The sequence below is a fragment of the Terrapene carolina genome, unplaced genomic scaffold (assembly GCF_002925995.2).
Source record: "Terrapene carolina triunguis isolate 2854851 unplaced genomic scaffold, T_m_triunguis-2.0 Scaffold30, whole genome shotgun sequence".
NCBI lineage: Eukaryota > Metazoa > Chordata > Testudines > Emydidae > Terrapene > Terrapene triunguis.
The window spans coordinates 3,801,373-3,828,669 of record NW_020664381.1 but is presented as its reverse complement, the minus strand read 5'-3'; the positions used below and the strand labels follow the sequence as shown (position 1 = coordinate 3,828,669).

Genomic DNA, 27,297 nt, shown 5'->3' with positions numbered 1-27,297 from the left:
GGTGGATTTCACCTTCCCCATTGACCTACGATCCACCCAAAAGAAGCCCAAGTATTTAGGCTCTACATACATGGAGTGAATTTCACTCAAGTAGATCAAAGCTGGGTCAAGTGACACTGGCAGTTTTTGCTTCATAAATAATACTCTTAAACTGTTCTGTGACCTGGCTTACCAAGTATATTGTCTACAAATGTTTTAAAAAGCCATCATCTCCATTTTTCTACTTCATTTGCTGTTTGCACACGGATATTCTTCAATGAATCTTAAATGATACACCTTGAGCAATGTTTTGTCTGCCTGAATTCCAATAAGCACAGGACAGGCTGACTAATACAAGCATGTAACACCTAGAGAATGTGAGTGATTCATTGTTAGTTACTGATAAGAGATATGGTCATTGCACCTGCCCTATTAAAAAAAGTATTGGAAAAATAGAACAATCACTGCTTATAGTTTTATAAAAATGGCTTTGTCTTGTCAGTGTTCTGGAATACATATGGGTGTAGATATTAAAGTTTCTCTGGTATAAAAATGACTAATTTGACATTATGACTTTAGGGATGCAGAAGCAAAAAAAAGGCAGACGATGCCACTTAGTCAAAATACATGCCTCATTGAAGAGATGTCTGTTAGCAAAAGGTAGACAATTTTCCAAGTACAGTATATCCATCTACACATCAGGCCTGCTACTATCTTTAGCTTGCCAAGTATTTCTGTGAGATTTAGTTCAAATTCTTTAGACAGTAGGACCTAAATTGTTCTCTATGTAGGAAATATCCCATGCAGGAAACTGGAAATTTAAAATAGAACTGAAGTGGTGTGTAGACCTCGTGCTAACCCTCTGCACAGTGATGAATTTCAACCAATACGTGGCTTACACCCTGGCAGCCCTAGCTTATCTGAGTTCAGAGAGCCCATAGAGCAGACTGCCTCTGCATGCATTTGTGTGCAGGTCAAAATAGTCAAACAACTTCCCCCACAATGCTGGTACTGGGAGCCATGTGGCTTTTGGGTGCCTTTGGGTAGCACCTGCCAGAATTTGAGCTATAATGTGAAGCATAGTGTGTATATATAATAAATGTTTATTTTTCCTTAACTACAGTAGGGAGGAGATATCTCCATTGCTTTTGGGTTGCACATTAAAGCATGGGATAAAAGCAGACGGTCACTCAATTGTCACATTTTCTTACTTGTAATCGAACAAGAAATTGGATGTGATGCCATGTTCACTTTTTTCCCTTGAGTCCCCACCCATCACCCCTATTATCCTGTAACTTGGTACATAAAACACATTGTCTCTGTGTAGTGGGGAATGTAAGAGGTATGAAGAAGGATTTGTTTTAGAATGCATATGATGAGAATAGACAGAAAAGTTAAAAGTTGCTAAAAAAAAATCAACCAAACCTTTACCATTATTAGGCTAATCCACTAAAAGGTAGCAGAATGTCAGTAGTTAAAGGATGTAGGTAAGGCAGAACTTCTGAAGTGGCATCCAGTGACAAAAACTCTCACTTGTAGCTTTCAGAACAAGAAGCAAGCGTGGTATCAGGGGCTTTTTGATTTTGTATTTTACAATGCCTTCCTAAATGTATCTGGGGCAAAAGCAGCCATCCTGTCAAAATACCAACTGCAATTACTGTAACCTAAAAAAAAGGTGAAAATCCAAATATGGAAAAAGTGTATAGATTAAACCATGAACAGTATTTACTGGTGAAGAAATCATTCAGCTGTGCACATCCATAGAAACCTAATTAACTTTGGTGATGAAATCACGTTAGTGATAAAAGTCTGGGACAACAGCATGGTAAGTCTGTACAGAGGAAAGGTAAACTTATAACAGCAAGGTAAGCTTATAAAAGAAATGAGCATTGTGTGAAATGCAAACAATAAAAGATATAAAACCTTTCAGTTGCTGAAACTTCAAAAGACACAATCTCTTGGAAAACAAGAGATCCAAAAACCAGTGAATGTTCTCTTCAGTTTCTGGACAAATTTGGCCTTAAAAATATTAACATATGCTTTTTATTTTATGCCTCCAACAGCACCAAATGAAGTAAGTGTACTTTGGGCAATCTCTTAAGCAACTGTGAGGCTGAGTAGTATAATGACTAAGCTTTTACTTTAATATGAAGAGTAAAGACTTAGCTTTTCAAATTGTATGATACATAATAAAATTCATGTGTTATGCATCTCCATCGGTCCAACTGCAAAAGTTATGCAAGTCATGCTCAGATCATTTTCGCCAATTCAAAAGTCACATGAGCATAAATATCTTTGAGTTTTTATAAGTATAAATGACTGAGTTGTAAGGTTTATTTAATGATCATCAATTTTATCCAACACAAGTAGAATATATGGTGTTGATTATTTTGTTCAAACTTGCCTAAAGAACTTTGGCATAGTATTTGCCTTTGCAGTAAGTGTTAATGCCAGTCTGCATGTATTAAACACAATGATACACATGAAGAAATTACTGTACTTTATGACTCACTGAGATGTCTTTCCAGACGTTACCTTGATCAAATTTTGTTCTCCAAATAATTTAAAGTCTCTTCTTCAGAAGGAATGGAATGCACATTGGCTTGAAAGGTAGATTCTGGGAGGGTCACTTGTCTTACTTCTACTCCAACTATACACAACCAATCATTTGCTGGGTACCAGTTGAGTAAACATTGTGGCCTAAATTCATCTCTGCTGTAACTTTATTTAGATCATGGAGTTGATGAATTTGGCCCTTTGTTTTGTTTAAATTATAATAGAATTTAGTTTGGATGCTGATGTTTTCAAACTGAGAAAAATAGGCATTTAGCTTTTGGAGATGTTATTTCCCCAAACCCTTATGCTATGACCTTATATGGGGTGTCCTCTGTAGTTTTACTGAAAGTTATCTTGAAGGTCCACACACATATGGACTTTTTAATCCAAGATGATTCATTTTACAACAGTACTTAATACAAATGATCCATTGAGCAAGACTGTTGCAGGTGCTGCATGGGTATGCAAAAGGGAGACAGCACAGGTCTACCATCGATATTGTGTCCCTGAGCAAGGACTGCTGTCATTTCTAGCCTTGAGTGCAAGGACTATTCCAAGACAGTGCAGCCAGCACTGTTAGGCTCTTCAGTGGGAGGAGAGGGTGTGGTGAGAGTGAGGCCATGTCTGTCCTCAGGCTCCCCTTCCCTCCCCCATGCACCCCACTGGGGAAGGTGAGCCCACACTGCATCCTTTAAAAGTATGGCAGGCTTCCACCCCAGCATGTTCTCCAGAGTCCCAGGAGGAATTTTGGGGCATTCAGCTGTAATTCATCTGGGGTGCCCATTGTAATGAAGCCCCTCCTCATACCTTCCCTCTCACACACCCCGTGTTGTTTAAACCATACATTCTTTGGGTCCTATTTTTCTCTGTCTTGACATCAGTGGGAGTTTTGTGCACAGAACAGGAGTCAAACATGCACTTCAAGACCAGAGAAATCAGAAGGAAATTTAATATACCCTTCTCCTTTTGAGACCTGCGGTTAGATGTAAAGTAGCCGGAGCCAAATTGGTAAGATTAGCCCAAAATATGCCCCCAGATAAGTATCCACCCCTTTTAGTGATATCAATGGGAGACACATAACCAAGAGAAAAATTTGACCAATTAAATGTCCCATATTTAAATACTTTGACATTTCAACAAGTTCTTTCACTTGGAATCACAAAGTCAGAGGGACATTCTTTACAGAGTTTAGAAGACATTATACCAGGGAAAGGCAGGGAAAAACCAAAACCATCCCCAAAATCTGAGGACTCACTTCCTTCCTCGCTAGAAAGACACCATATGATGAAAGTGTACTGAGAAAAGTATTCTGTGGAAGAATTACTGGAGCTTCTAGAAATTCTGACCCTAACACTTCTCTTCCCTTTTTACTGTCTGGCTGTCACACCTTCCTAGTCACTTGGCAACATTGTGAGAACTCAGCTGCAAAGAAGGTGCCAGTCTCCCACAGTGATTTCACAATGAAGATTCTCAATGGAGATTTCACAATGGCACTGACGTTGTGATTATTCATTGACTTATGCTGAACCATTCACATGTGTCACCATGTTTTATAGTAAGTTAAAACAAATAAAAATGCAGTACAGGTAGAACCACGAGTTAGTTGGGGGGAGGAGAGCGAAATAGGCAGAACCTAAGACAAGACATAGAGATGCATTAATACCAAGTGTTTCTAATCAATACAAAACAAGTTCTGATGTAAATTTGATTGTTTCAGTTTAAAATGGCATAACTATCTATTTTGCAGCTAAAATACTGATGTATGCATTAGTTTTAATAGAGTTATTTAAAAGATTTTATTTTTGCATAGGATCCCAGCACAGAAACGATCAACAAAATATAAGTAACTTCCAATCTGTCATCTTATCCTTTCTGAGAGTTGCTTCCCCTCTATTAATGGTGGCATAATTGTTCTTGTCAGTCTTATAATTAAAATCGCTATCCAGCTGACATACAGTTTATAATTGTTTCCCTTGTGAGTTTAGCAGATGCCACCTTATTAGATCAGGACTTTCTTGTATTAAGAAATATCATCATAATCAAGCCATTTTTGTGTCTCTCTCAAAAGTGTGCTGTCATAATTTGCCTGATTTGTGCACGTTTGACAGAAGGAAACAGGTATCAAGCCCCTATCTAGAGGCTGGAGAAAAAGCTATATGGAAAAGGAAAGTATTAAATTAAAGAATCTAATTTTGAGGAAACTGGTCTACAAACCATAGAGTACAGCCCTCCAGAACCACAAATTGCAGGGGAGCCACTATTTAAGGGCAGCAAATGGGGGAATTATAAAGTTGCACCACCAGCCCTAAAAGAAACTACAATTGTTAATGCCAAAAATCCTGATTCTGAGATGTGAAATCAATGTTCAAATGGTAGTTTGAATTCCAGTACAGAAATCTGAACATAAAAGTAACAGCTACCGAGTTATGCTATGAATGAAAGCAAGAATGTGAGTTACATTCATACCCTTCTGAAGCAGGGCTACAGTACTTTTCATCTGCAGATATCAAAGTGCTTTATAAGGGGTTACAAAGAATCATAATTATGTACAAATTACAAATCAGGAGACTCAGAGAGGTTAAGTAGCTTGCCCAAAGACACACAATGGTAGAGCAATCAGTGGCATACGGCCTATGTTTCTTGACTTCCGGTCCAGTGCCTTATCCGATGGACCACTCTACCTCCTCTTGGGGAGGTCAACTTTCAAAAAGAGCGAGAAACAAATGTTTTTAATGAAAAAATGTGCAAAAAATTGACACTTTACGGCCCTTGCTTTCTCTTGGGGAAGTATCTCACTTTCCAGGGGCAAGCAGATTTTTCGAGGCCTGAAGAGTACTCCCGTGTCATGACTCTGGTATCTGCTTCTGATTCAAATTCACAAAGCTGAACAGGTACCAGTTTTAAGTATACACCCGATAATTATTTTAAACTTGCTTTTAAATGTTGTGATCTGAAACTATTGCAGAAGATACTAAGTACAGAACTGTTGTTGAAATGAATAGAATAAGTGACATGGTTGACTTATAAAACAAATTCTGTAAGAAAAAAAATACAGTTACTTCATACTTTTTTTTTTTAAGGCTTCATTCTCATAAGTCTTTGGTGGTATAAGGGTGTTAATTAAAACCAATGGGAAAATATTCAAAAGTGAATTCTCTTCACCATGGTCTCAGAGTCTCTCTGTCTCTTTGATTTGACTAAGGCAGTCTTGAGTTTTTTCTGCTTTTCCCAAAAAATTATTATGTCTGAAACCACCAAAGCACACATTTCCAAAAGTAAGTCTCTGCCCAAATCATGGTTAACTGATAAGGTGTTTGAGCTGGCAGGAAAATGACAGAGTGAAAGAGACTGGCTTGGAGACAGAAGAACGCAGGACAGACTATGAGAAACTGAGCAGACAGATTCACAGGCTACGTGAAAAAATTTTAATGGTGTATGGATGACTAGAAATTGGACAGAAGATTGGACAAAGGGAATTTTTCTGCCCATACCAAAGGGAAAGGAAGGGAAGGGAAACATAACAGAGTGCAGTAACTATCATATCATTTTCCTGATATCTCACATTATATCTGCGCTACATAATCCAGGATCACATGAAACAAAGGATAGAAGCAGAACTAATACCACAACAACCTAGTTTCAAGGATCATGGCCAAGGCACATGATCAAATCATGACTGTCTGTCACATCACTGAAAATGAAGAGAGTATGATCGCCCATTGATCACATGCTTCGTACACTGCTCAAAAGCATACAATGCCACCCATAATGACCATCTGTGGAGGATACTTGCAGATATGGGGATTTCAAAGCACCTCATTGAACTCATTGCAAGTCTCTACCACCACCACCAGACCACAGTGCAAATAGCAGTAGGTGACAGGGAGTGGTTTTCCACTGTGCGGGGGTGTGAGACAAGGATGTATTTTGTTCCCAAGCCTCTTTAACTTATGCAGAGAATTTATTATGAGATAAGCTTTGGAACGTTTAACAAAGTGGAAGGAGCTGAGATCTCCATTGGCGGACACCTCTTAACCAACAACAGATATGCAGATGACACACTTTTTGCTACAACCACGGATGCAATGCAACAAAAACTGGAGTCTGTAAAAACAGTTATTGAGGAATATTCCTGAATGTGATGAAAACAAAATACATGTGTGTGACTTGACTAACAAAAACAGGACGCAAGTGGAAGTCACAATTAACAGACAAACTGTAGAGGCAGTAGATGAATTTAATTATCTGGGATCATATATATCCAACCAGGAAGGTTCTTCTGATTTCTTTAGAACTGCCTAAGATTGGAATGGCTTCTCTTAAAAAAGTGTGGAAAAACCACAGCACCTTGAAATGCACAAAGAGGTGACTGATGAGAAATTTAATTTTTTTCCATAGCAATTTATGAATGTGAATTGTGGAAAGTTAATGCTGCTGACAAGAAGGAAACTGAAGCTTTTGAAAGGCGGCACTGGCAAAGACTCTTGCTTATCTCTTGGACAGAAAAAAGGACGAATGCCTCTGTTAGAAATATTATTGGAGAGAAGAAGACTCTGATGTTGGAAAACAACAGACACGAGCCTATGCACTTTGGTCACAGGTGTAGAGATTGTAATAAACTTGAGAAAGTTACTGTGGAAGGAATGGTGGGTCATCACAATAGGGGACGACAAGCAAGTAGATGGATGGTGTGTGGCATGTCAGTGGAAGACCAGCTGCTGAGTACTTAAAGTTAGTGATGGATCATGAAGGCTTTAGAAAATTCTGCTACGTCACTGATATTCAGACATGAATAAATGGATTTACTTACTTGTGCAGACACCTAGGCCTGTCTCCCTTAACCAGTAGGACAGTTCTGCACCAGTATTAGTAAATAGGATTCTGCATAAACTACTGCTCCCTTTGAGAGAGAGGGCAGCAAGACAAGGCAGTTGAGATTTTGTATTGACAGGGAATGCCTAGAGCACTTTCTTTTGTTAATCAGGAGACCCTATTAAGATTTAGCTCTGTTACATAAAATCTTTAGTTTACTCTGCATCCCTTGAAACAGTTAATCAGAAATAGATTATATTGAAGTTCAGCTCAGAAAAGATCAGAGACATAGGCTTTAAAATATCTGCTTGGCTCCCCTGAGAGTTTGAAAAAGCCAGCTTGTGCTGTACCCTAACACAACAAAAAGTCACATGTGACCAATGAAAATTTCATCCGTTTTATCAAAATATTTTTACGGGATACAAAAAGAACAGTCAGTGTCTCAGACAAATCAACATAATCAAATACATAATACTGGTCTCTTGCAAACTATCTTAAACCTAAAAGGTCCATGAATTTTATCACTGTGACCCTAGAAATAAATGAAGGGGGAGAAAGATCAAGACTCAGAATAAATACACTGCAGTCCTGCAGGTAAAGAGAGGTCCAGGTTTTCTTAACAACAAAAAACACACTGTACAGTCAGCTCTAAGGTTTTGTTGCCTGAGGCAACCCAGAAGATTGAACTCTCACTTGTATTCCCCCAGTTCCCTGTTGCTTACATTAAAAAGAACAGCCAATAAATATTTAGCTGTCCCAAGATATTGTCTGTCCTTTCTATGAGGTAGAGCTGGATTTCACACCTATACCAGAATCCTGGTTACACATCTGAAAGTTTTTGAAGCCTCCCAACTAAATGAATAAGATGAAATGTCTTGGTTTTGTATCTAAAACTCTTTAAATGGTTTGGGAGCTGGCTACTTGGAAACCATCTCTCTGTGTGATTCTACAGCAGCTAAAAGAATGAGGAGTAGTTGTGGCACCTTAGAGACTAACAAATTCATTTGGGCATAAGCTTTCTCTGTGCATATATATCTTCCTACTGTATTTTCCACTGCATGCATCTGATGAAGTGGGTTTTAGCCCATGAAAGCTTATGCCTAAATAAATTTGTTAGTATCTAAGATGCCACAAGTACTCCTCGTTCTTTTTGCTGATACAGATTAACACGGCTACCACTCTGAAACCTTTCTACAGCAGCTGTGATCTGCTATCAAGCTGATAGCAAGAAGTGTTTCAATGAAAGGTACTCAGTTCTGGAAGATTCATACATTTTAAGGGCAGAAGGGGCCATTATGACCATGATCTTTTGCCATAAAATTTCATTCAGAAATTCCTACATCAATCCCATAATTTAACATTTGGCATGGCCACTTCCCCATCAAAAATAATGAACAGGAATGGAGCGCTTGGAACAAATGACAACATTTGTGCTTTTTCATCCTTAGAAGTATTTACAGTGATCAATGGAAAATACCCAACAAATCCAGTATCAGTTTAACGTGATACATCCTCTACCATGGCACTCAATACTGTCCAGGCTGGAAGGCAGACTTGAAGAACTATTTTCATGTTGCTCTGTGCCCAAGAGCCTGACACACCTCATCTTACAACAGTGTGGATACATCATTTGGTTCAATTAAAAACTAAATATTTTATATGCTTGTGATGTTCTTAGCTTCACAGAGTCCAAGGCCAGGCTTGACCAGGATGATCACCTAGCCCAGGGGTTTTCAACCCCTGGGGGTCCGCAGACTATGTGTAAGGGATCCGCAAAAAGCTGTCGTTGCCATAGAACAGCTGTTACATTCCTCAGGGGGTCCGTGGGCCATGTTTAATATTTTCAAAAGGGTCCGCACCTCCATTCACAATTTTTAGGGATACACAAATGAAAAAAAGGTTGAAAACAACACTTAATTTGTGTCAGGGCTGAGACCTGGCACCTTTAGGCTTGGAAATTCATAGCCCGGCACCTTTGGGCTTGCTGCATCAGTTATGATTATAAAAAAAAATTGTTTGAGCCCCAGCACCTAAGTGTGTGAGCCTGGGCACCTCTTTCATTACAAATTAAGCACTGGTTGAAAATCACTGATCTAGTCTGACCTCCTGTATAACAGGGGCCACAGAACGTCCCCCGAGTAGTGCCTAGAGCTGAGCTTTTAGAAAAACATCCACTCTGGGTTAAAAAAAAAATAAAATCATCCGTGATGAAGAATTCCCCAGGACTCTTGGAGAGAATCACACCCATCTCTCTCAGAGGATACAGGTATTTCTTCCCCCTCTCTCTTCTTTTGTGATGTAAACTCCTCAAAGGCAGGCTGGCCCCCTCCCTTCAGGGAAGAAAACAACAAACAGACGAAGGAGAGAGGCGGGGGCCCGTGAAAACCCCAGCCCAGGCTCCCTTCACACCCCGGCGGGGGAGGGGGTGGGGGCTGTTTGCTTGGCAGCCCAGACAGACTCGAAAGGACAACAACCACGATAAGAAAAGGAAGCGGCTCTTCCGCCTCCTCATGTAAGCCGGGGAGGCTGGGCCCGCAGGGAGGCGAGCTCCGCCCTCTTCTCCTGCCCGCTGAAGAGCCAGCGAAAGGCTCGCAGGAGCGCACAGAGCGGAGCGCGGCGCACTCGGAGACACCGGCACCGGCGGGCACTGGCAGCGCCCACGCACCGCACCCCGCCCCGCCTGCGACTGCGCGCCTCCTGCTCGGCCGAGCCCTCTGCTCCGTGCGGGGGCGGCTGGCTTGACCGCGCAAAGGCGATTTCGGCTCCAGACGAGGCAGCGGCGTTTGGAGGAGGGAGTAGGAGCAGCAGCAGCAGCGAGCGCTGGGTTTGGAGAGCTTCCCTGCGGGACCTCGGCTCTGGGCGGCCCAGGTAAGGCGCAGGGTTCAGCCGGGCGGCCCTGGGGAGGGGGGTGCGATGGATTTGAAGGGGGAGGGGACTGGTGGATTTGAAGGGGGCGCTTGGCAGCCGTGTGGCTCCGCTGTGCCTCTTGTCTCACGCTGCGTCTGCCAGCGATGCGGTGTGGGGCCGCTGGTAGCGAGAGCCGAACAGCCCCAGCTTCGGCAGCCGCCCCTGGAGTTACCGCCGGACCGCAGCGGGCTCGGGATCTGCCCCGGGGCAGCTGTGCCCAAACTTTGCGGGAGGGAGGGAGGGAGGAAGCTGCCTCGAACTGCGGCGCGGGCAGTGCCCTGTGCGCGGAACGACCCTTCCTCGCCCCCCGGCTCCCTCAGCTAGCCCTGCTGCTGCCCCCCTCCCTAGGTTTGGAGCGAGAAACAAGCCCGAAAGGGAATCGCTATATTTTAGATTGGCGAGTCAGGTGACACCGGTTAAGTAGGGGAGAGAGCCGATTTGGAGGCAAGCGGAGAGGGCAAATCGAAATTGTTTTTTTTTTTTTTTTTGAAGGTTTTCCCCCCTTACAGGGAGGTTCTTCCCAGCCTTGCCGGTGTGAGAGAGATTTAGCAGTTCTTTTAGCCAGGCTGGTCTTGCACTGAATTGTGAGTTCTTGGAATCTATAGCTGGGTTATGATGACCTCCTTTATTCCACTAGTGTGGTAGGAAGAAGGTGGCACATACTTAAAAATTGTTTCATAAATTGTTTCTGATACTCTGGACGTTTGAGCAGTAGGTTAAACATTGGAACTCACCGAAGTCCTTTGGATGTGACTGAGTGGTGAGGGCAAAGGGTTGGTAGGCAGATACCTCAGAAGTTTTGGTTTAATTTTTTTTCTTTAGTTTTAAAGGTTGTGTTGTTTCTTTTTTTAAAGGTCTAGTTACATGATTTCTACACCTTTTTTATGGGCAAGTGTATCAACTGCATGACAAGTCATCTGTCATGTATTTAAGGTAGTATCACTACTAACTGGAATCTAATAGTTAAACTTAGAAATTAAGAGCTTTCTTGGGTGTGTGGTTTTAGTTTTTTTTTTTTTTTTTTTTTAAGGCCATTATAAAAACACTTTGAAGTCAGATGGAGTTTTGCTTGGGAAGAACTGGTGGATCTAGCCTATGAAGACTAGCTGCTTAATTAGTTAGGTCTCAAATATTAACACTGATTTAGTTTTTCTTTTAAATAGGTACAGGCTTACTCTAGGTAAAGGAAATACCTGGTTATTGCTGAAAGAAGTTGACCAGCATTCAGAAGAAGTATTAGTTAATTGCTTGATCCTGTTGAGTCTGTTTAGGTTCACCCACTCTCAGCCATGCACAGGTGTTGACAAAGGTGTTCTGCTAGCTAGGCTCATTGTAGCCAAGGAATCAGTTGTCAGTGTTTAGTGAAGGAGTGGGTAGTGAGGCCCAATCACATTGAGCCATTGTGCCTTTTTAAGAACTTAAAACAACAACATTCACTATCTCAATGAAATACTCCAACTTTAAGTCTCTCTATTGCAAAGATCTGTATCGCACACTCACTCAGCCCAGTTTATTTTCCAGTATGCTAGTGAGTTCCCTATCACAGAGCTGGAAACCTTTGCCTCATTGGTAGATCGCCCAAACTGGTAACACTATGAATAATCCTTTCATTTGTCATACAAATTGTACTTGAAGAATTTGATCAAAGGAAAACAAATATTGAGGATTTTGGCATATAATTATGTGCTACAGTGTCTATTTCCAGTTGCCTTCAAAACATACAATACTGACAAAAAGGGAAAGTGATTGTGCTTGAAATAGCATGTGAGTAGACTGGCATAGAGAAATAGTGACTAGTTTAATATACTGGAAGAAATGCCTGTGATACTATTTTTTAATAAAATACCACTTGTATTGTGAACACTTACTGAGACAAATCAAAAAAATGACAGGTAAAATCCTGGTCCTCTTGAAGTCATTGGCAAAATTACAATTGACTGCAATGGGGCCAGGATTTCACCTGAAATCTTCAGACTAATCACAATAAACAATGGGCCAAAAATTAAGGTTATTGAAAACATATACAGAAGCATTTCTGCATCATAAATTGCAGCTATATCTAGAAGTTGAGGCTCCTAGCTAGAGACTACTCTTTATATTTTAATGGTAACTTAGAAACTAAAAAAAGCTTTAGAAATTCATTATACTCTGAAAAGGAGCAACAACAGGATTAGCAGGATAAGCTGTTAATTTAAAATTGTAATATCTTCAGGGAAGGGATGGAGGACACTTGATGAGTGAATTTATGACCTGAACTGTGTAGAGATCACTATTCATTACCAACACATTCATAATAGAGATGGGATATTTTGTGTTCTCATTTCCACAAAATCACACCAATTAGCATTTTCCATATTTAGGTGGAGTCTACCTGACTGTATTGTGCCTCAAATGCAGTTTTCTATTTTCAGTCGAGTTTTGTATGTGGAAGAACAGTCGACACAAACCAAAATGAGCCTTTAAGTTTAAATATTTAGGATTTTAAGGCTTGGTCTACACTAAACCCCCAAATCGAACTAAGGTACGCAACTTCAGCTATGTAACTTCAGCTACGTGAATAACGTAGCTGAAGTTCGAAGTACCTTAGTTCGAACTTACCTCGGTCCGCACGCGGCAGGCAGGCTCCCCCGTCGACTCCGCGGTACTCCTCTCGTCTAGCTGGAGTACCGCAGTCGACGGCGAGCACTTCCTGGTTCGACTTATCGCGTCCAGACAAGACGCGATAAGTCGAACCCAGAACTTCGATTGCCAGCCGCCGAACTAGCGGCTGGGTGTAGACATACCCTAAGTGATCAGACAAAGGAGAAGAGAAAAAGAGACTGATTTTATTGGTTTATTTATATAGATACTTTGGATGTGTATCATTTCAGCAAGCTGTTTGTTTTGCTTAGTTTCTTTTGAGTACTTGATTTTTTTTTATTATTATTATTATTTTTTATACATGTATATAGAACTAACTAAGAGGGGCAGAAAGAATTTGGTTTTCTAATAACTACAGCTTTGATGTGGGAATGGTGGGGCTGACCTTTTCCTGATATGGCATTTATGGACTAATACTAATTTCTATACACTTTCTGTGAGGGTGGAGAAGCCAGCATTGTGCTAAGACAAAGTGAAAGGAAAAGTTTTAAATGAACAGTGTCTCGGTGGATTCTGATAAAGCATTTATGTTCAATGTGGTTTGTAAGCCAGAGCAAGGCCCATAAGCCTACGGTCCTGCCTTCTGTTTGAGACTCCCTTGCTAAGTGAGCTACTATGAATATTTCACTATTTTGTCAAACATAGATTTAGAACTAGTCATAAAATCACACACAATTCTGTTCATTGTATTATAGGCCACAGGATAGTATTTTTATGCTACTGCAGGCAAGTCTGTTACCAGTCCCATTATATTACAAACCCTCTTAAGATGTTGAGTTTATAACTGTAGTAAGATATTTTAGGCAGAAACTTGGCAGACAGTTGATTCCCCAAACAAATATTTTTACCAAACTTGGTTACATTTTAAGTTATGAGTGTGCAAAACGGTAGTGTAACACTTTGGGGATATTTTCTTTAATAAATACTCGGATCAGTCTTTGGAATAGACTGTTGCGATTTCCATAAAAGGGGAGAGAATGTAAAATGTGTAATAGTTAGAACATCTACCATCCAGACAGAGTCAGCTTTTTCAGAGATTTCTCACTGCATGTTCCTTCTGATGTGTCCAAAGTACCTAACCCTGTAGTGTTATGAAATTACATCTGCTCATAATGGGTTGTTGCTTATTTTGCTTAGTCTCCAAATACTGTTTATTTAACTGATTGTCAAAGAGTAAATAACTGAAACTTGTATCCATCTATCAGAAGCTACATTTTCTCAGGTTAATAATTCACATTATAAACAACCTGTATCAGTACTTGATTGTGTGTACTCTGGATTGTCCCAAAATACATATGTCCAAGATTTAGTTCCAAAATATTTTGAGTGAAAACAAAGAGGAATCACTAAATCTTACACGCAGCCCCACACCCCTAGTTGGAAAGAGACAGTCGTAAGTCATTTATGGGTGGTTAGTAAAAATCCAGTAAACAAAGTCAAAATTCAAAAAGTCAAAGCATGAACACTTAAAGCAGTGGGACCAAAACTTGAAGATACCTATGGATAAGCAATAAATACTTGGCAAGCAAAGAATTTTTATAGGCTTGTAAACTTAAATTCAACAAACTTAGGCACTAGGAAGTCTTTCATCTTGTATACTAAGAGCTTGATCCTTCTCACATATACATGTCTCATACCATTTTAATGTTAATGATTTTGATGGAGTTCATCCCAATTCAAAACGTGTAAATCATGCCCAGTGTTGAGGACATAGTACTCCAGATGAAAGCTTTCATATTATTGCCTTGTCAGAGGATTCTCTGAATGAAGCATTTTGTTGTATTACAAGTTTATGTTCTACAATAGAGTAGATAAGGTGCTTCTTTTAATGGACTCTTACCTTCTGCAAGAACAAGTTTTTCATACATTCTGTTTTCATTTCAGATGAGTGACTTTGGAATCAAGAACATGGATCAGGTAGCTCCTGTATCTAACATCTACAGAGGAATGCTCAAGGTGAGTTTTCCTAGGAGAGATGCTTAAAAACAAGTGGCCTAATCTCCCACTTCATGCACACATTTCTCATGTTAGTGAGAGACATGCATATGCATGCTGAGGAGAGACTACGCTAATTACATTTGGGTTCCTTCTTGTTGACACTTACTTCTATAAGATAAGGAGCAAGCACTTTATACCTAGCCATTTAAAGCACCCTGTTTAAAGAGGAAAATATACATTTGACAAACCCATCCTAAAGATAGGAAAGCAAGATGAAAAGTCAGATTCTGATTTCCAATCCATTCCAATTCAATCAGAATTGTGTAAGTAAGGGCAGCAGAATTGAGTCCTAGATATGGTCTTTCTATATTTAACTTCATGCAAGGCTGTCAATGTATTTTGATAGGACTAATATATATAAAAGCATTAGTCTAGTATGAGGAAAATTAAGTTCTCTGTGGTTATGTGAAAATCTAGAGTAAAATACATGAAAACTATTCAGTCTCATTTGTAAGAAACAGTTGTTCAAGTGTCTTGACTTGCTTTGAAAGATACTTACAGATCAAGGACAGGTTAGAAAAAACAGAATTTAAAATATTTCATTTTTGTAACTGTCTGCAAGGGCATCCATGTAACTAATTATTTTTTTGTAATTATTCATGAAAGATCTATAGCCAGCATTGGTCACTTGTATTGTGGTGATCAAGGCAAATTGAATAAAGACCTGTCAAACTTTTTGGCCTAGAAAGCAATGAGAAATGCCAGTGTTTCAGAGACAATATATCAGTCTCATTTAAAGTCAGTTGCAAATGTTTTTTTTTCCAACTTGCTTATATAATTTGTTTTGCTAACCAACCAAATATTCATTTCATAGAGCATAATAGGAAGCTTTATGTGAAATTTGTGAATTGAGTGCTCTCCCATGCAGGAGTTATGCCAGGCACAAAGGAAATTGGAGATAGATTAAAATTTGTCGCAATCTTATGTCAACCCTTAAAACTCTATTCCACCACTGCATAGTTGTTTCCAATTTTTTTGGATTTGCTTCAAGTTTTGCACTGTATTACTAAATTTATACATAACTGCAATGAAACCACATAGTGCTTGCTTGCCTCTTTTTTTTTTTTTTTTTTTTAACACTGAGTAAGGTGAGCAGGATTTATTCCATATAGAGTTTTATTACCTATTCAGAGCAATGTTCAAACATTAACTAATTTCTCATTTCTGAAACTTGAGACTAGAGTACAGTATGCTTTCTACTCATTCATATACTACTGCTTTTTTTCCAGTGAGTCACTGTAAGGGTCACTTATTTACACAAAATACAGGAGTTTCCAGATTATGTTGAAAGAACTTGGCCTTTTCTCTAGATACAAATGGTGAATCAGAACTATTATCTATTAACATGTAAAGCATTTTTAGTAGCAGACCAGCTGGTTTTATTAACTATTTCACAGATAACAAATCTTTCAAGTATCTTTACTCTGACTTTTCTTATTGCTATCATATGTACATGAACAGTCTTAATTAGTATGAACAATATTACTTTAAGTCTGCCGGTCAGCTCAGTGTATTTTTGGACTAAATTAGCCATTAGAAGGAAGACTTCTAGATTTTTCTTCATGCCAGCCTCTTCCTTCTGTGGATCATAGGCTGCCGTGAATTACATACTGAAATGCATAGCAACTTGTTATAAAAACCAGCCTCAATACTACATACAAGCCAAAGTGTCTTTCTTGAATTTCTGCCCTGCCAGTTTTCAAAACAAAAATAGCACCATACACCAAAATAGAGACGCTGTAAACTCCAGAAAGGAACCAGGGTGGATTCAGGGAAAGACCAGATACTTAATATGCTATTCTGCAAAAACAATTTAAGTTAGTACAGTCAATTGAGAGCAAATCTGTGTTATGCTGAGGAGCATTAGCTTATTCTCAACAGAAATTTGTACCTTGACATTAACATTTAAGTGGATGCCTAAGCAAATAGGAACCATCAACAGATATTGTATGTGTTTCCTTAGTCTCTGGCTCCCCTTTACTGCAGATGCTCTCATATGGGTATCACTGCTGTGTTCTGTAGCTTTCCAAATACTGTAGCCACAGGTTTGGCTTGTGGCGTTTTTGTTTTTTTTGTTTTAAAATCTCATCAATGGGAATTTCTAGTGATAGCCTCTGCCTGTTGCTACAAGTCTTTTTCATGACTAGTTGGCATGTTAAGTATAAACTTATTCAGCTCACTTTTGTAGGAAAAAGCTTGTAACTTTTAGACATATTTACTAAGAAGGGGTGCATGTGGCCTGGGAGATTCCGTAATAACTTTGCATGTACACAGCACCTCCCAACTAGAGCACTTCAGAATTTGAATGATAGACAAGATTTTCTATAAATATTTGTAATCTTTAATAAAAGTGACTATTAGCTCATCAGAAATCACTCTCCTTTTTCCCCTCAAACATTCTATTATAGCCAGTCCTGCTTATTCTTGTTCGTTTGTTTAAACTAGCAAAGGCTCATTAGAGACTGCTGAGGATTAACAAGCTGCTTTTTGTGAAATGCAGTAGTTGGTACAATCAGGTAACCTAAACCACAAAATAAAATAAACCCAAGAAAAGACTCTTCTTCATAAATCATGTAAAACAGTCTTACAGTAATGTGGTTCAGATTAAATATTTCCAAAAATGTAAGTAAACCTACTTGCATCTTCACATTGGCAATTATTTTGTTATAATTCACTAGTCCTTCTAGTATAATAATTAGCACTTAAAGGAAGTCATTATCATTAGCAGTCTATTACAAGGCTAAAAATGATACTAATCTCTCTTTACAATTTAGCAATCAGTTTAAAATTTAGATACAAACCTGTTTTAGAATAAAACTTCAGTTATAGAAAAGGTTAAAATAGCTGCTAGTTGTGCCTACTATAACGAAAGTTTGTAGTTTTCATTGTATCTCCTCAAGTTTAAAATAGTCTAGTATCTTTGAATTAAAGATGCAGCTGTCACACTGTAAACACACTGTAAAGCAGCCTACTTTTCGAACACAGTCTTGCAGAACGCTGCCTCCAGTCAATAACCACTCATCTGGGAACTTGATCCTCTCACCTCTATGGAGGTAGAACCATAAAAGCCTAATTGGGGTGACTTAACTTCTAACAATTTAATACAGGCAGCATTGTCTTTGAAAAGATTAAACACAGCTCTTTGGCATTTTAGTGTATCAGAGTTGCACAGTCAAAAATCAGAAGGCCAGATCCTCAGATTATGTAAGCCAGTTTAGCTCCAATGAAGTCAGTGATCTATTCTGATTTACACCATCTGTGGGTCTGGCCCAGAAGGACAGGAAACAAACATTAGTTCATCTGCAGTATATAAATATAGCATTAGCTTATTTTGTATAATGTGTAGCTTAGTATTCCACTGTTCATGTTTTAAAAAAAAAAATGTTTACCATAGGACATATAGAATGTGCCACACAGGAACATTGCTGTTGAAACCTTAATTTTATTTTAACTATACAACCCTTAACACTGCATTAATAATTATTAGACTGTATGTACATAATCTCCAGATACTAACTTAACCCATCCTCTTTGCAGTTGCTGTTAGCAGTGCTCTAGCAGAATACTTACACTGAATATTCTTTTTCTTAAACTGTTTTGCAGCATCAACCAGCATTTGACGTCTTTGATGTCACAAACTCTTTGTTTGCAGGATATTTTCCCTCTTTAAATGAAGATCAAACCCTTCAAGAAGTACCAACAGGGTTTGATTCAATTTCTTATGGTAAATATTGTTTGTTTTTTGTGTGTTAGTTTGATCAGCCACATCAGTCAAAATAGAAAGTGCTGGGTTCTCTAACTAGGTTTCTGTCACTGTTACCTACAATGCGCAACAATAAGTCTTTAATAATAGAGAAGACTTTTTTAAATATTAGTTTAAGGCTTCAGTCCTGCAGACATTTACATACATTCTTAAGTTATTCACATGAGTAGTTCTATTGCTAGCTTACAGCTTCCCTTACTGAAAACCTACACTGAAGTAGGGTGTGTGAATATAAGAGGATCTGTTGTCTGTAGAAGGCCAGTTAGGCATACTGGAGCAGAATTAAAGAGGTCTTTGGATATGTGTATCTGTTAAGACTAACATTACTAATAATCTTTACCTACCTTTACTTGTTCATTTCTATAACTCAAGTTGGTGTATTTTTAAAATGGGTCAAGACAGAATATTAGAGCTCTATTTAGTCCTGCTGAACATGTATAAATGTAGAACTCTGCAAGGTCCTTGGTCCCCTTTTCTGTCAGGTTTATTTTGCAGCTTTAGAAACTTTGCTTAAGTAACACATTGAAATCCTTGTAGCAGGACTGTAATCACTAAAAGATCTCCATTTATCTTCACCTCAGATCTCTCTGACTGGCTTATTCCCAAGCTACTCAGATACAGTGGTGATGGGTGTTGCATCCAAGTTTTTATTCAGCCTTGCAATGAGCTCCACATATGTGCAGAGGGACCTGCTTGCTAATGTGGAGCTCATTGCAGGCAATAGATAGCTAGATTAGCTTTGCAGATTCATGCACAGTCCTAAAGCCTGACAGCTTATCACACGTGTATGCGCACTCTCCCTGTGACACTAACATTATTAGATGTAGCGATTATTAACAACATGAGTGCAACCTAACTTTGTCAACCACAATCTGTGCACTCGTTTTCAAAGAGATCTGTGGAAAGTTGAAAGTTTGAAGAGGTAGTGACAACCTGGTTCCAAGCTAGAGGGAACCCGAGGAAATGTTAGACACCAGTCAGAATATCAAATCCAGTTAACTTTTTTTAATGACATGTAATGCAAAAACAAATTGACCAATTTTCTTCAAACTTTTTTTGAAAATGCTCTTTACTTCCAGAAGAAGTCTGGACATTTTCATGCCAAATCTTTCTAATAAAGAAGATAGGATGGGGCTAAATTATTCCTTTGAATGGAAGTTGGTTGCAGCATTAACTAAGGAGTTGATTATCTAGATTATGAATTTATAACAATTTATGGCTGCATAAAATTCAGTACCATGATCATCAGCCAGTTACATAAATTTGGCATTGGGACCTAGCTTGTGACCAAAAATGTTTTACAGTCTAATCATTGAATAAGGCATGACAACACCACAAATTCAGTTGACTGATCTATGCATGAGTGGGTCTGACATTCAATCTAGTGCAGTGGTAAATGTACCCACAAGCCTACTCCTCACTGCTACCCTGCCTGTTACTTAGTTCTCAAGCTCAGTGCAGGGTATCTGGAGTTGACAAGAGATCACTTGGTTCTCAAATTATAGAGGAGGAAAAGAAGAAGCAGCAGTCTTATTTTCTAATAAAGATAATTGACTCTACATAACAAAGGCATATTTCGTACTACCAAAGTCAATCTGAGTCTGCATCGTTAGCTGCAACAAAATCTTAAACGCTGGCATAAACTAACCTATTACATACAAATAAGGCTTGCCATAGTTGGTCCCATTTTATAGTTGGAAGCCTCTTTTGCTTGTTCTTTAAGTAACATAGTGGATTCTCCGTTGTCTGTCTGGTTCATTAGCCTAAATGCTAATGTTTCTCTCTTTTCCCCTCCCCCCTTCATTCTTTTAGAGTCAAACAGCTGTGAATTGCCTCTCTTAACCCCATGCAGTAAGGCTGTGATGAGTCAGGCCTTAAAAGCTACTTTCAGTGGCTTCGCAAAGGAACAGTGTCGTCTGGGTATCCCAAATAGTAAGTGCTTTCTTTTTATAACCTTTTTAGTGCAAAAATTATGCTGATTGGTTAGACGACAACATAAGAGAGGAGCAAGTAAACTGAGCTCATCCACTGATTAAAAGAAGATAGAAGGAAAAATTAGAGCACTGACTTAAAATTAAGAATAAATCACTGATATTTGAGCTTCAGAACTAGATCTCCTAGATAACTTTTTAAACATGAGCCCTCACTCAATATCTTTTTAACTAAACTTATTTTAGGTTCTTATGAATGTAACTATCAAGAGTTGCCTCTAAATGTTATGCTCTTTTTCTTCTCTTCCCCCACTCCCCATTTGCAGATCCTTGGCTGTGGACTGAACAGCAGGTTTGCCAGTGGCTTTTCTGGGCTACTAGGGAGTTTAGTTTGGCAAATGTGAACTTTCATCGGTTTGTCATGAACGGCCAAGACTTGTGCAGCCTGGGCAAGGAACGTTTCTTGGAGCTAGCTCCTGATTATGTAGGCGACATTCTGTGGGAACACCTGGAACAGATGATAAAAGGTAACTAGATAGGATCACAGAGCAGGAGTCCTTTTTGGCTAACAAAGCAACCTTGTCAAACACAACTGATGTATTTCACCAAGTTGTGGTTTTGTAATTGCCTAAAAAACTCAGGGAATTTAAAATCTTTAAACATTATCAAAGGTATCTTTAAAAAAAATCATTTTTCTGGAGAGCATAAAAGCAATCATCAGTTGTCACTAGCTTGTCAATTACTGCCAGACTGTGCAGTTGTCTCAGCAGCAGTTTTATACGGAATGGTCATTCAGATAAATGAGATTAGGGTAGATCTGATGCAATATATAATTCAAATCTGAAAAAAACATGTAACCAAAAGTCAAATTAAGTCAATTCATGTTACTAGTGACTTTTACCAGTGTTTTGGAATAAGTCAGTGAATGAATGTAGGAATGACAGAGAGACTTGAGGGTGCTTTCATTGAGACAAAAGAGGGATGAGGACAAATTTTGTCAAGAGGCTTCACATGGATACAGGGATCTGCCCACCCATATCATCTGATAAAATGAGAGCCAAAATAACTATTGAAAAAGAAGGGGAAACTTTTTTTTTCTTTTCCCATTGTTACCATAAGCTGTCTTTCGTTTAATCATTTGTCAAACAAACAGCTTTGGAAGTTGAGTGTTCTTTTGTCTAGCGGGATTTTGGTGGTTTTGCTTTTTGTCTCTTCACTGTTCTAGTCCTGTGTGTAAAACACTTACCTAATGCCCAGATCCTACAAACTTTTAAGTACACATATAATTCCCTTGACCTCAATGAGACTGCACATGTGCATGAAGTTAAGCAATTGCTGAAGTGTTTGCAGGATCAGGGCCTTATTGCAGATTTTTAGACAGATTAAATATTAGAATTCCATTGGCATGACATTTTCCCTACTAGCAGTTATTTCTTTGAAAGTTTGATGTCAGGTGACTAACTTCATGTAACTGTCCAAAATACCTCCAGTCGCTTTGAAGTTCCCCATAATGTCCTGGTCAGATGTGTAAAAAGAATATTTGTTCTGTTTTCAGACAGTCAAGAGAAGAGACTGGACCAATATGTTGAAAACTCTCATCTTACCTCAGTCCCACACTGGGTCAATAACAACTCATTAAGTAGGTATCCTGATTTGGTTGACATTTAAAATCACTTCCTTGGCTTTATGCTGCATGTGATATCACACACTGTAATTCTGCAAGTTGGTTTGAACACTGAAAATAATCAGACTAGATATTTTCTTGAGGCAAATCCTTGGAGTCAGTGAAACCAGGAGGAAAGAAGACTATGTGAAAGCTGTGGTTAATCAAAAGTCTTGATTTGTGCAGAAAATTTATGAAATCCCAGATTTTGTTTTTGGTACACGAATTGCCAAAAATCAAGTGTTTAGTACAAACTGGCCATTACCACAACTACCAGGCTGAATCTAAAAGCAGCACTGATGGGATCCAGCAGGAGTCATATTTTGGTCCTTTTTGGTAGAAGGAAGGTGGATGCAATATAGAGCCTCGGAGGGCAGATGGAGTAAATAGGGAGGGAGAGCACGGACCAGTGGCCCTCTCCTGACATCTTTCTCACCCCCACCCCCAAATACTGCTTATATGTATGAGGTTGTATTTTCAGCACATTTCTCTTAATCTGCTGATCAGTTAACACGAGAGGAATCCTGCTATGGACCACCTAGCCGCCTCCCCAGCACTTTCTATGTGTTCTGTCATTCTGGGAAACCCCAGAGAGCTCTGTGCACAACTGGCAATCTGTGAATCATACAGCAGATACAGGTTGTGTGATACAGAACCTGGTTCAAACCCTAGTGCAGTCAGCTGGAGTCCTTCAACTGACTTCAGTAGACTTTGGATTAGACACATAACCTGACTGGGTATGAATGATAGGCTTTCAGCTAAAAAATATTTTTTGGTGGCATAACTGTATGTCTGTGTTACAGTGGAAGGGTTGACTTGGTTTTGTTCTGCTTACATGGAGGTATTACATTTATGAGAAGGACTGTAGTGAATAACTAATCCATTCCTTTTTTTTCCTCCCTCTCCTTCCCACTTTAGGTTTTAACACAGAACAGGCCCCTTATGGTATGCAAATGCATAGCTACCCCAAAGCCAGCCTCCTGAGTGACTTATGTCAGACTTCTGCAGGACCAAATCTCCTCAGCCCAGATCAAGAATTTTCCATGTTCCCCAAAGCTCAGTTAGAGACCGTCAATGTGAACTACTGCTCCATGACCCACGACTTCACAAACAATCTGAACTTGCTGATAGATAACTCCGGTAAGACTTAGCTTATCCATTTGCTAATTATTAGTTTAAGGCTCTATGCTCTGTGCACTCTATTTTGTATGTATAAACCACTTAAGAAAAAAGTGAATAACAACCATTATTTAATTTTTTAGGTAAGCCCAGAGAGCATGAATCCAGTGACAGCGGCACAGAAAGTTATGAAAGCACAGATTCTCAACTTCAGTCCTGGAACAGCCAATCATCTTTAGTAGATGTACAACGTGTGCCCTCTTATGAAAGTTTTGAAGATGATTGTAGCCAGTCTCTATGTCTGAACAAACCTACAATGTCTTTCAAAGATTACATTCAAGAAAGAAGTGATCCTGTAGAGCAAGGGAAACCAGTTATACCAGCAGCAATTCTAGCAGGCTTTACAGGCAAGTGATGTCACGCAATATATCTCTTGTTCTCGCGTTTCTGATCCTTTGTGTGGGTGTATGTCCATTTTTGATAAAGGGAGGTTGAGAGGTACACGCTTCTTTACTCATCGTTTTGTTCATGAATGACTTCTTCACTAATAATGCAATGTTCTAATAAAAAAACAGACTGTATTAAAACCTGGAATGCATTCTATTTTTGGTAGCCCTCCTCTGTCTAAAAAGGAGGGAAACTCAGACAAAACCTTCATTCAGTTCAAGGAGTTCACCTGCACTGACTCACCCACTAAGCACTCATTCCTAGAGTGCTTACTCAGGCAAAATGCTCATCACTGAAAGCTTCATCAGGGCAAGGACTTTAGTTTAGGACCCTAAGGTTTTAAATATAGCTGCCAGCAGAAAGGAATGAAGTGGGGGGAGAAGCAAAGCTTGGTTCGAATAACTACTTTGAATTAAAATAGTGGACAAAGTTCATTATAATGTATCCTTCAGCAGATTCCTGTTACAGAAACAGTCGTTGTTCTTTGCCTCAGCCAAACATCTTAAAATTATATCAGATAAATCTTAGGATTATGGTATGTGTCTTACTATATCCCTTAGTTATGGTTAATAATTTTACTCTTCTTGGTTTTTACAGGCAGTGGACCTATACAACTGTGGCAATTCCTTCTGGAGTTACTAACAGACAAATCCTGTCAGTCATTTATTAGCTGGACTGGAGATGGATGGGAGTTTAAACTTGCTGACCCAGATGAGGTATGTGGCTAATTGTGATTTAATAAAAATCTAGGGCCTGATCCTACATCAGTGAAAGGCACCCCTCAAGGCAAAGTGTTTACAAGATCAGGCATCTCTGCCTCTGTAAATGCTTTACTGTGCAGTCTGGGTGACTTAAAGAGCATCAGTCAAGTACCTAGGTGTACGTAAAAGTTTAGTGTATTATAGCCTTACTTTGCATGCTGCCTTTACGTTTAACTTACAGCATTGCTTAACTGTTTAAAGAAAGTAACTTAATTGATAAAAACCTCTGGGAATTGAGAGAAACATGGCAGATGCACAGAATACCGAGGCCTTCAAAGGTCTGTTTTTAGACATGCATCAAATGACTGCTGTGATAACTTGGAAATTAAAACTAGTCATTAAGAGAATAAACTCCAACCCTCTAATGGATGATGGAATCACTTTCTGATGCAGTTAAGGGGCCTGATCCAAGGCCTACAGAAGTCAATGAAAAGACTCCCATTGCCTTCAGTGAGCTTTGGATATGGATATGGTCTTAAGTGACTTCACATAATTCAACTTTCACTTTACAGTACTCTCATATGTGAGGTGGTTCTTCTTTGAGAGAGAAGAATTCACCTTAGCCTCTTCTCTTGCACTAACAGCTTTTTTTAAAACCCTTTTGTGGCAAGGTGCCTCGTGCACCCATCCACTGTCTATTGGTGTCACGTTCATAGGCCCTAGGTCTTATTCCTTTTAATCAAAGTCTGGCCAATAACTCAATCAGAGATTGTTTGTTAAGGCTTCAGCTCTTACTCATCCTGGTATCCTCATTGATTTGATGGCATTTGAACCATCAAAATGACTTGGTTAGATGATGGTAAATGGAAAAATTAAACTTATTTAGCAACCAAGATAGTATGCTTTAATTAGTTTGTTTTTGCCTTTTTTCCTCCCCCTTTGGGGCTGAAGGTGGCACGACGGTGGGGAAGGAGGAAAAACAAGCCAAAAATGAACTATGAGAAACTAAGCCGAGGCCTGCGCTATTATTATGACAAGAACATCATCCACAAGACGTCAGGGAAACGCTACGTGTACCGGTTTGTATGTGACCTACAGAACCTGCTGGGGTACACGGCAGAGGAACTTCATGCCATGCTGGGAGTGCAGCTAGACACAGAAGATTGAGCACTGCAATATCATGCAAAACTGGCAAAGATTGCAAGATTTTGAACTGTGACTAGGACCCATCTGCAGTCAGTCTTTTGACTGTTCACATTGGTGCAACTGTTAAGAAATAAGGACCTTGAACTGGTTTTGTAATCGGGGAAAGCTGAAGGAAGAAGTGGCCTTATTTCATCAGACGCAATGGCTTCAAGTATTGCTGCACCAAGTTCTTTGGAGCAGTGTGGCGGATGGCACAGTGCCTAGCTCTAACCTGAAGACGTGAAAATGCTCTAGGGTTAAATGTTTTGGCTTTTTACACTGCCATATAATTATGGGTTGTTTTTGATACCAAAGGTTGGAGAGTGACCAGTAATACATCAAGTTTTGAGCTAGAATTCTAACAACCACGTTACTTACATCATGATATGCATTTTTAAAAATAACCTATGTAACCTTTATTTTAAAGCAGAGAGAGAAATTTGTCTCGTACATTTTATTACACAAACATGTTAGGTACAGAAACATTTTTGTTTTACGTTTCAAAACTAGGTGTAGCAATTATTTTTTCCTTTCAAGGGAGAGTGAAAAAATCACACCATTTCAAGTCAGTTTGTATATATTTATATGCTGCTTCTTGAAGTTCTTTAATGTTCCTATTTAACAGATACTGTATAATGTAATTTAAACTAATTGTATGTGCGTTTGAAATAGGAAGAATGTAAACATTTGTTTCATGTTTGAATAGGCCCTAGAACATTTTGCAGTTTGAGGAAGTCTGTAAAATGCCTAGTACATGATTATACTGTAGGCCTGTAATATGCAAGTTAGATGGATGGTATTGGTTGAATATTTTGCCATAACTGTAGCTGGCAAACTTTGTTCATTTTGGCATTTTGACAAGAAACTAATGTAGTCTGGGGCATAAAGGGCCTGTTTCTCCTAACTGAAAATGAAAACATTAACATGGATGAATGGTGCATGTTTTTTCACTTCTATGCATGTCCTTTTAAAAACAATTTATATACAAGCCTTTTTTTTTTTCCCCTGGTTTATCCCATCTGATTAAAATATGAATTCTATTTTTGGAAATGTGGCTCCTTTTTCAGAGATCAGGAGGGATTTATGTAGCAGCTATTTTTTACTGCCAAAAAAAGATTCACTGGAAAAATGTAATTTGTAAGAAAGCTTTATTTTTTATCTGAGCTTGATGTACATTGAAATGTGTTGTACAGTGAGAGGGAGGAAAAAACAAATCTTTATTAAAACATCTTAAACAGAAGAAAAATGGTGTGCATAATTTAATTTCTATTAATTCCTAAATATCTTGATTAGCTGTCTTCTAGTCCTTTGTGGAAATACCTTCTGAAGTCACAGACCTGATTCTCTTCTCGAACCAGTGTAAACTGGAAGTAAGTCCATTGAAAAGAGTTGAGGTACCTCAGTGTACAGCTCTTACGGGAGGAGAATGAGGCAATCACTCTTTGTGGTGATGTTTAGCCCTGTACAGAACATGTTGCATAAGGCTCTATGCCCTTCCTCAAACAGCCTTGTGCTGACACTCTTCCCCCTTTACTGCTAGAGAGTACAGTACATACGTCTGATTCAAGTTACAAGAATTTATGTAACTTCTCCAGA

General features: G+C 39.0%; 1 protein-coding gene across 1 annotated transcript; it reads left to right on the top strand.

Moving 5' to 3' along the window:
* Nucleotides 1-9,908: 9,908 nt before the first annotated feature.
* ETS2 (ETS proto-oncogene 2, transcription factor) lies at nt 9,909-26,931 on the top strand. Its single transcript, XM_024215906.3, has 10 exons — nt 9,909-10,215; nt 14,779-14,850; nt 18,496-18,616; nt 20,468-20,587; nt 20,913-21,113; nt 22,142-22,225; nt 23,168-23,389; nt 23,512-23,775; nt 24,413-24,531; nt 25,468-26,931. Exons 2-10 carry the CDS (start codon nt 14,779-14,781, stop codon nt 25,681-25,683), a joined length of 1,419 nt encoding a protein of 472 aa, XP_024071674.1. The 5' UTR covers nt 9,909-10,215; the 3' UTR covers nt 25,684-26,931.
* The last annotated feature ends 366 nt before the right edge of the window (nt 26,932-27,297 follow it).

What these genes read in the sequence shown, in the direction of transcription:
- ETS2 (XM_024215906.3), top strand. Translation starts at nt 14,779, where the DNA reads ATGAGTGACTTTGGAATCAAGAACATGGATCAGGTAGCTCCTGTATCT. An exon ending in CTTGCTGATAGATAACTCCG is followed by an intron (nt 23,390 to 23,511) that starts GTAAGACTTAGC and finishes TTAATTTTTTAG; the next exon opens with GTAAGCCCAGAGAGCATGAA. An exon ending in AACTTGCTGACCCAGATGAG is followed by an intron (nt 24,532 to 25,467) that starts GTATGTGGCTAA and finishes TTGGGGCTGAAG; the next exon opens with GTGGCACGACGGTGGGGAAG.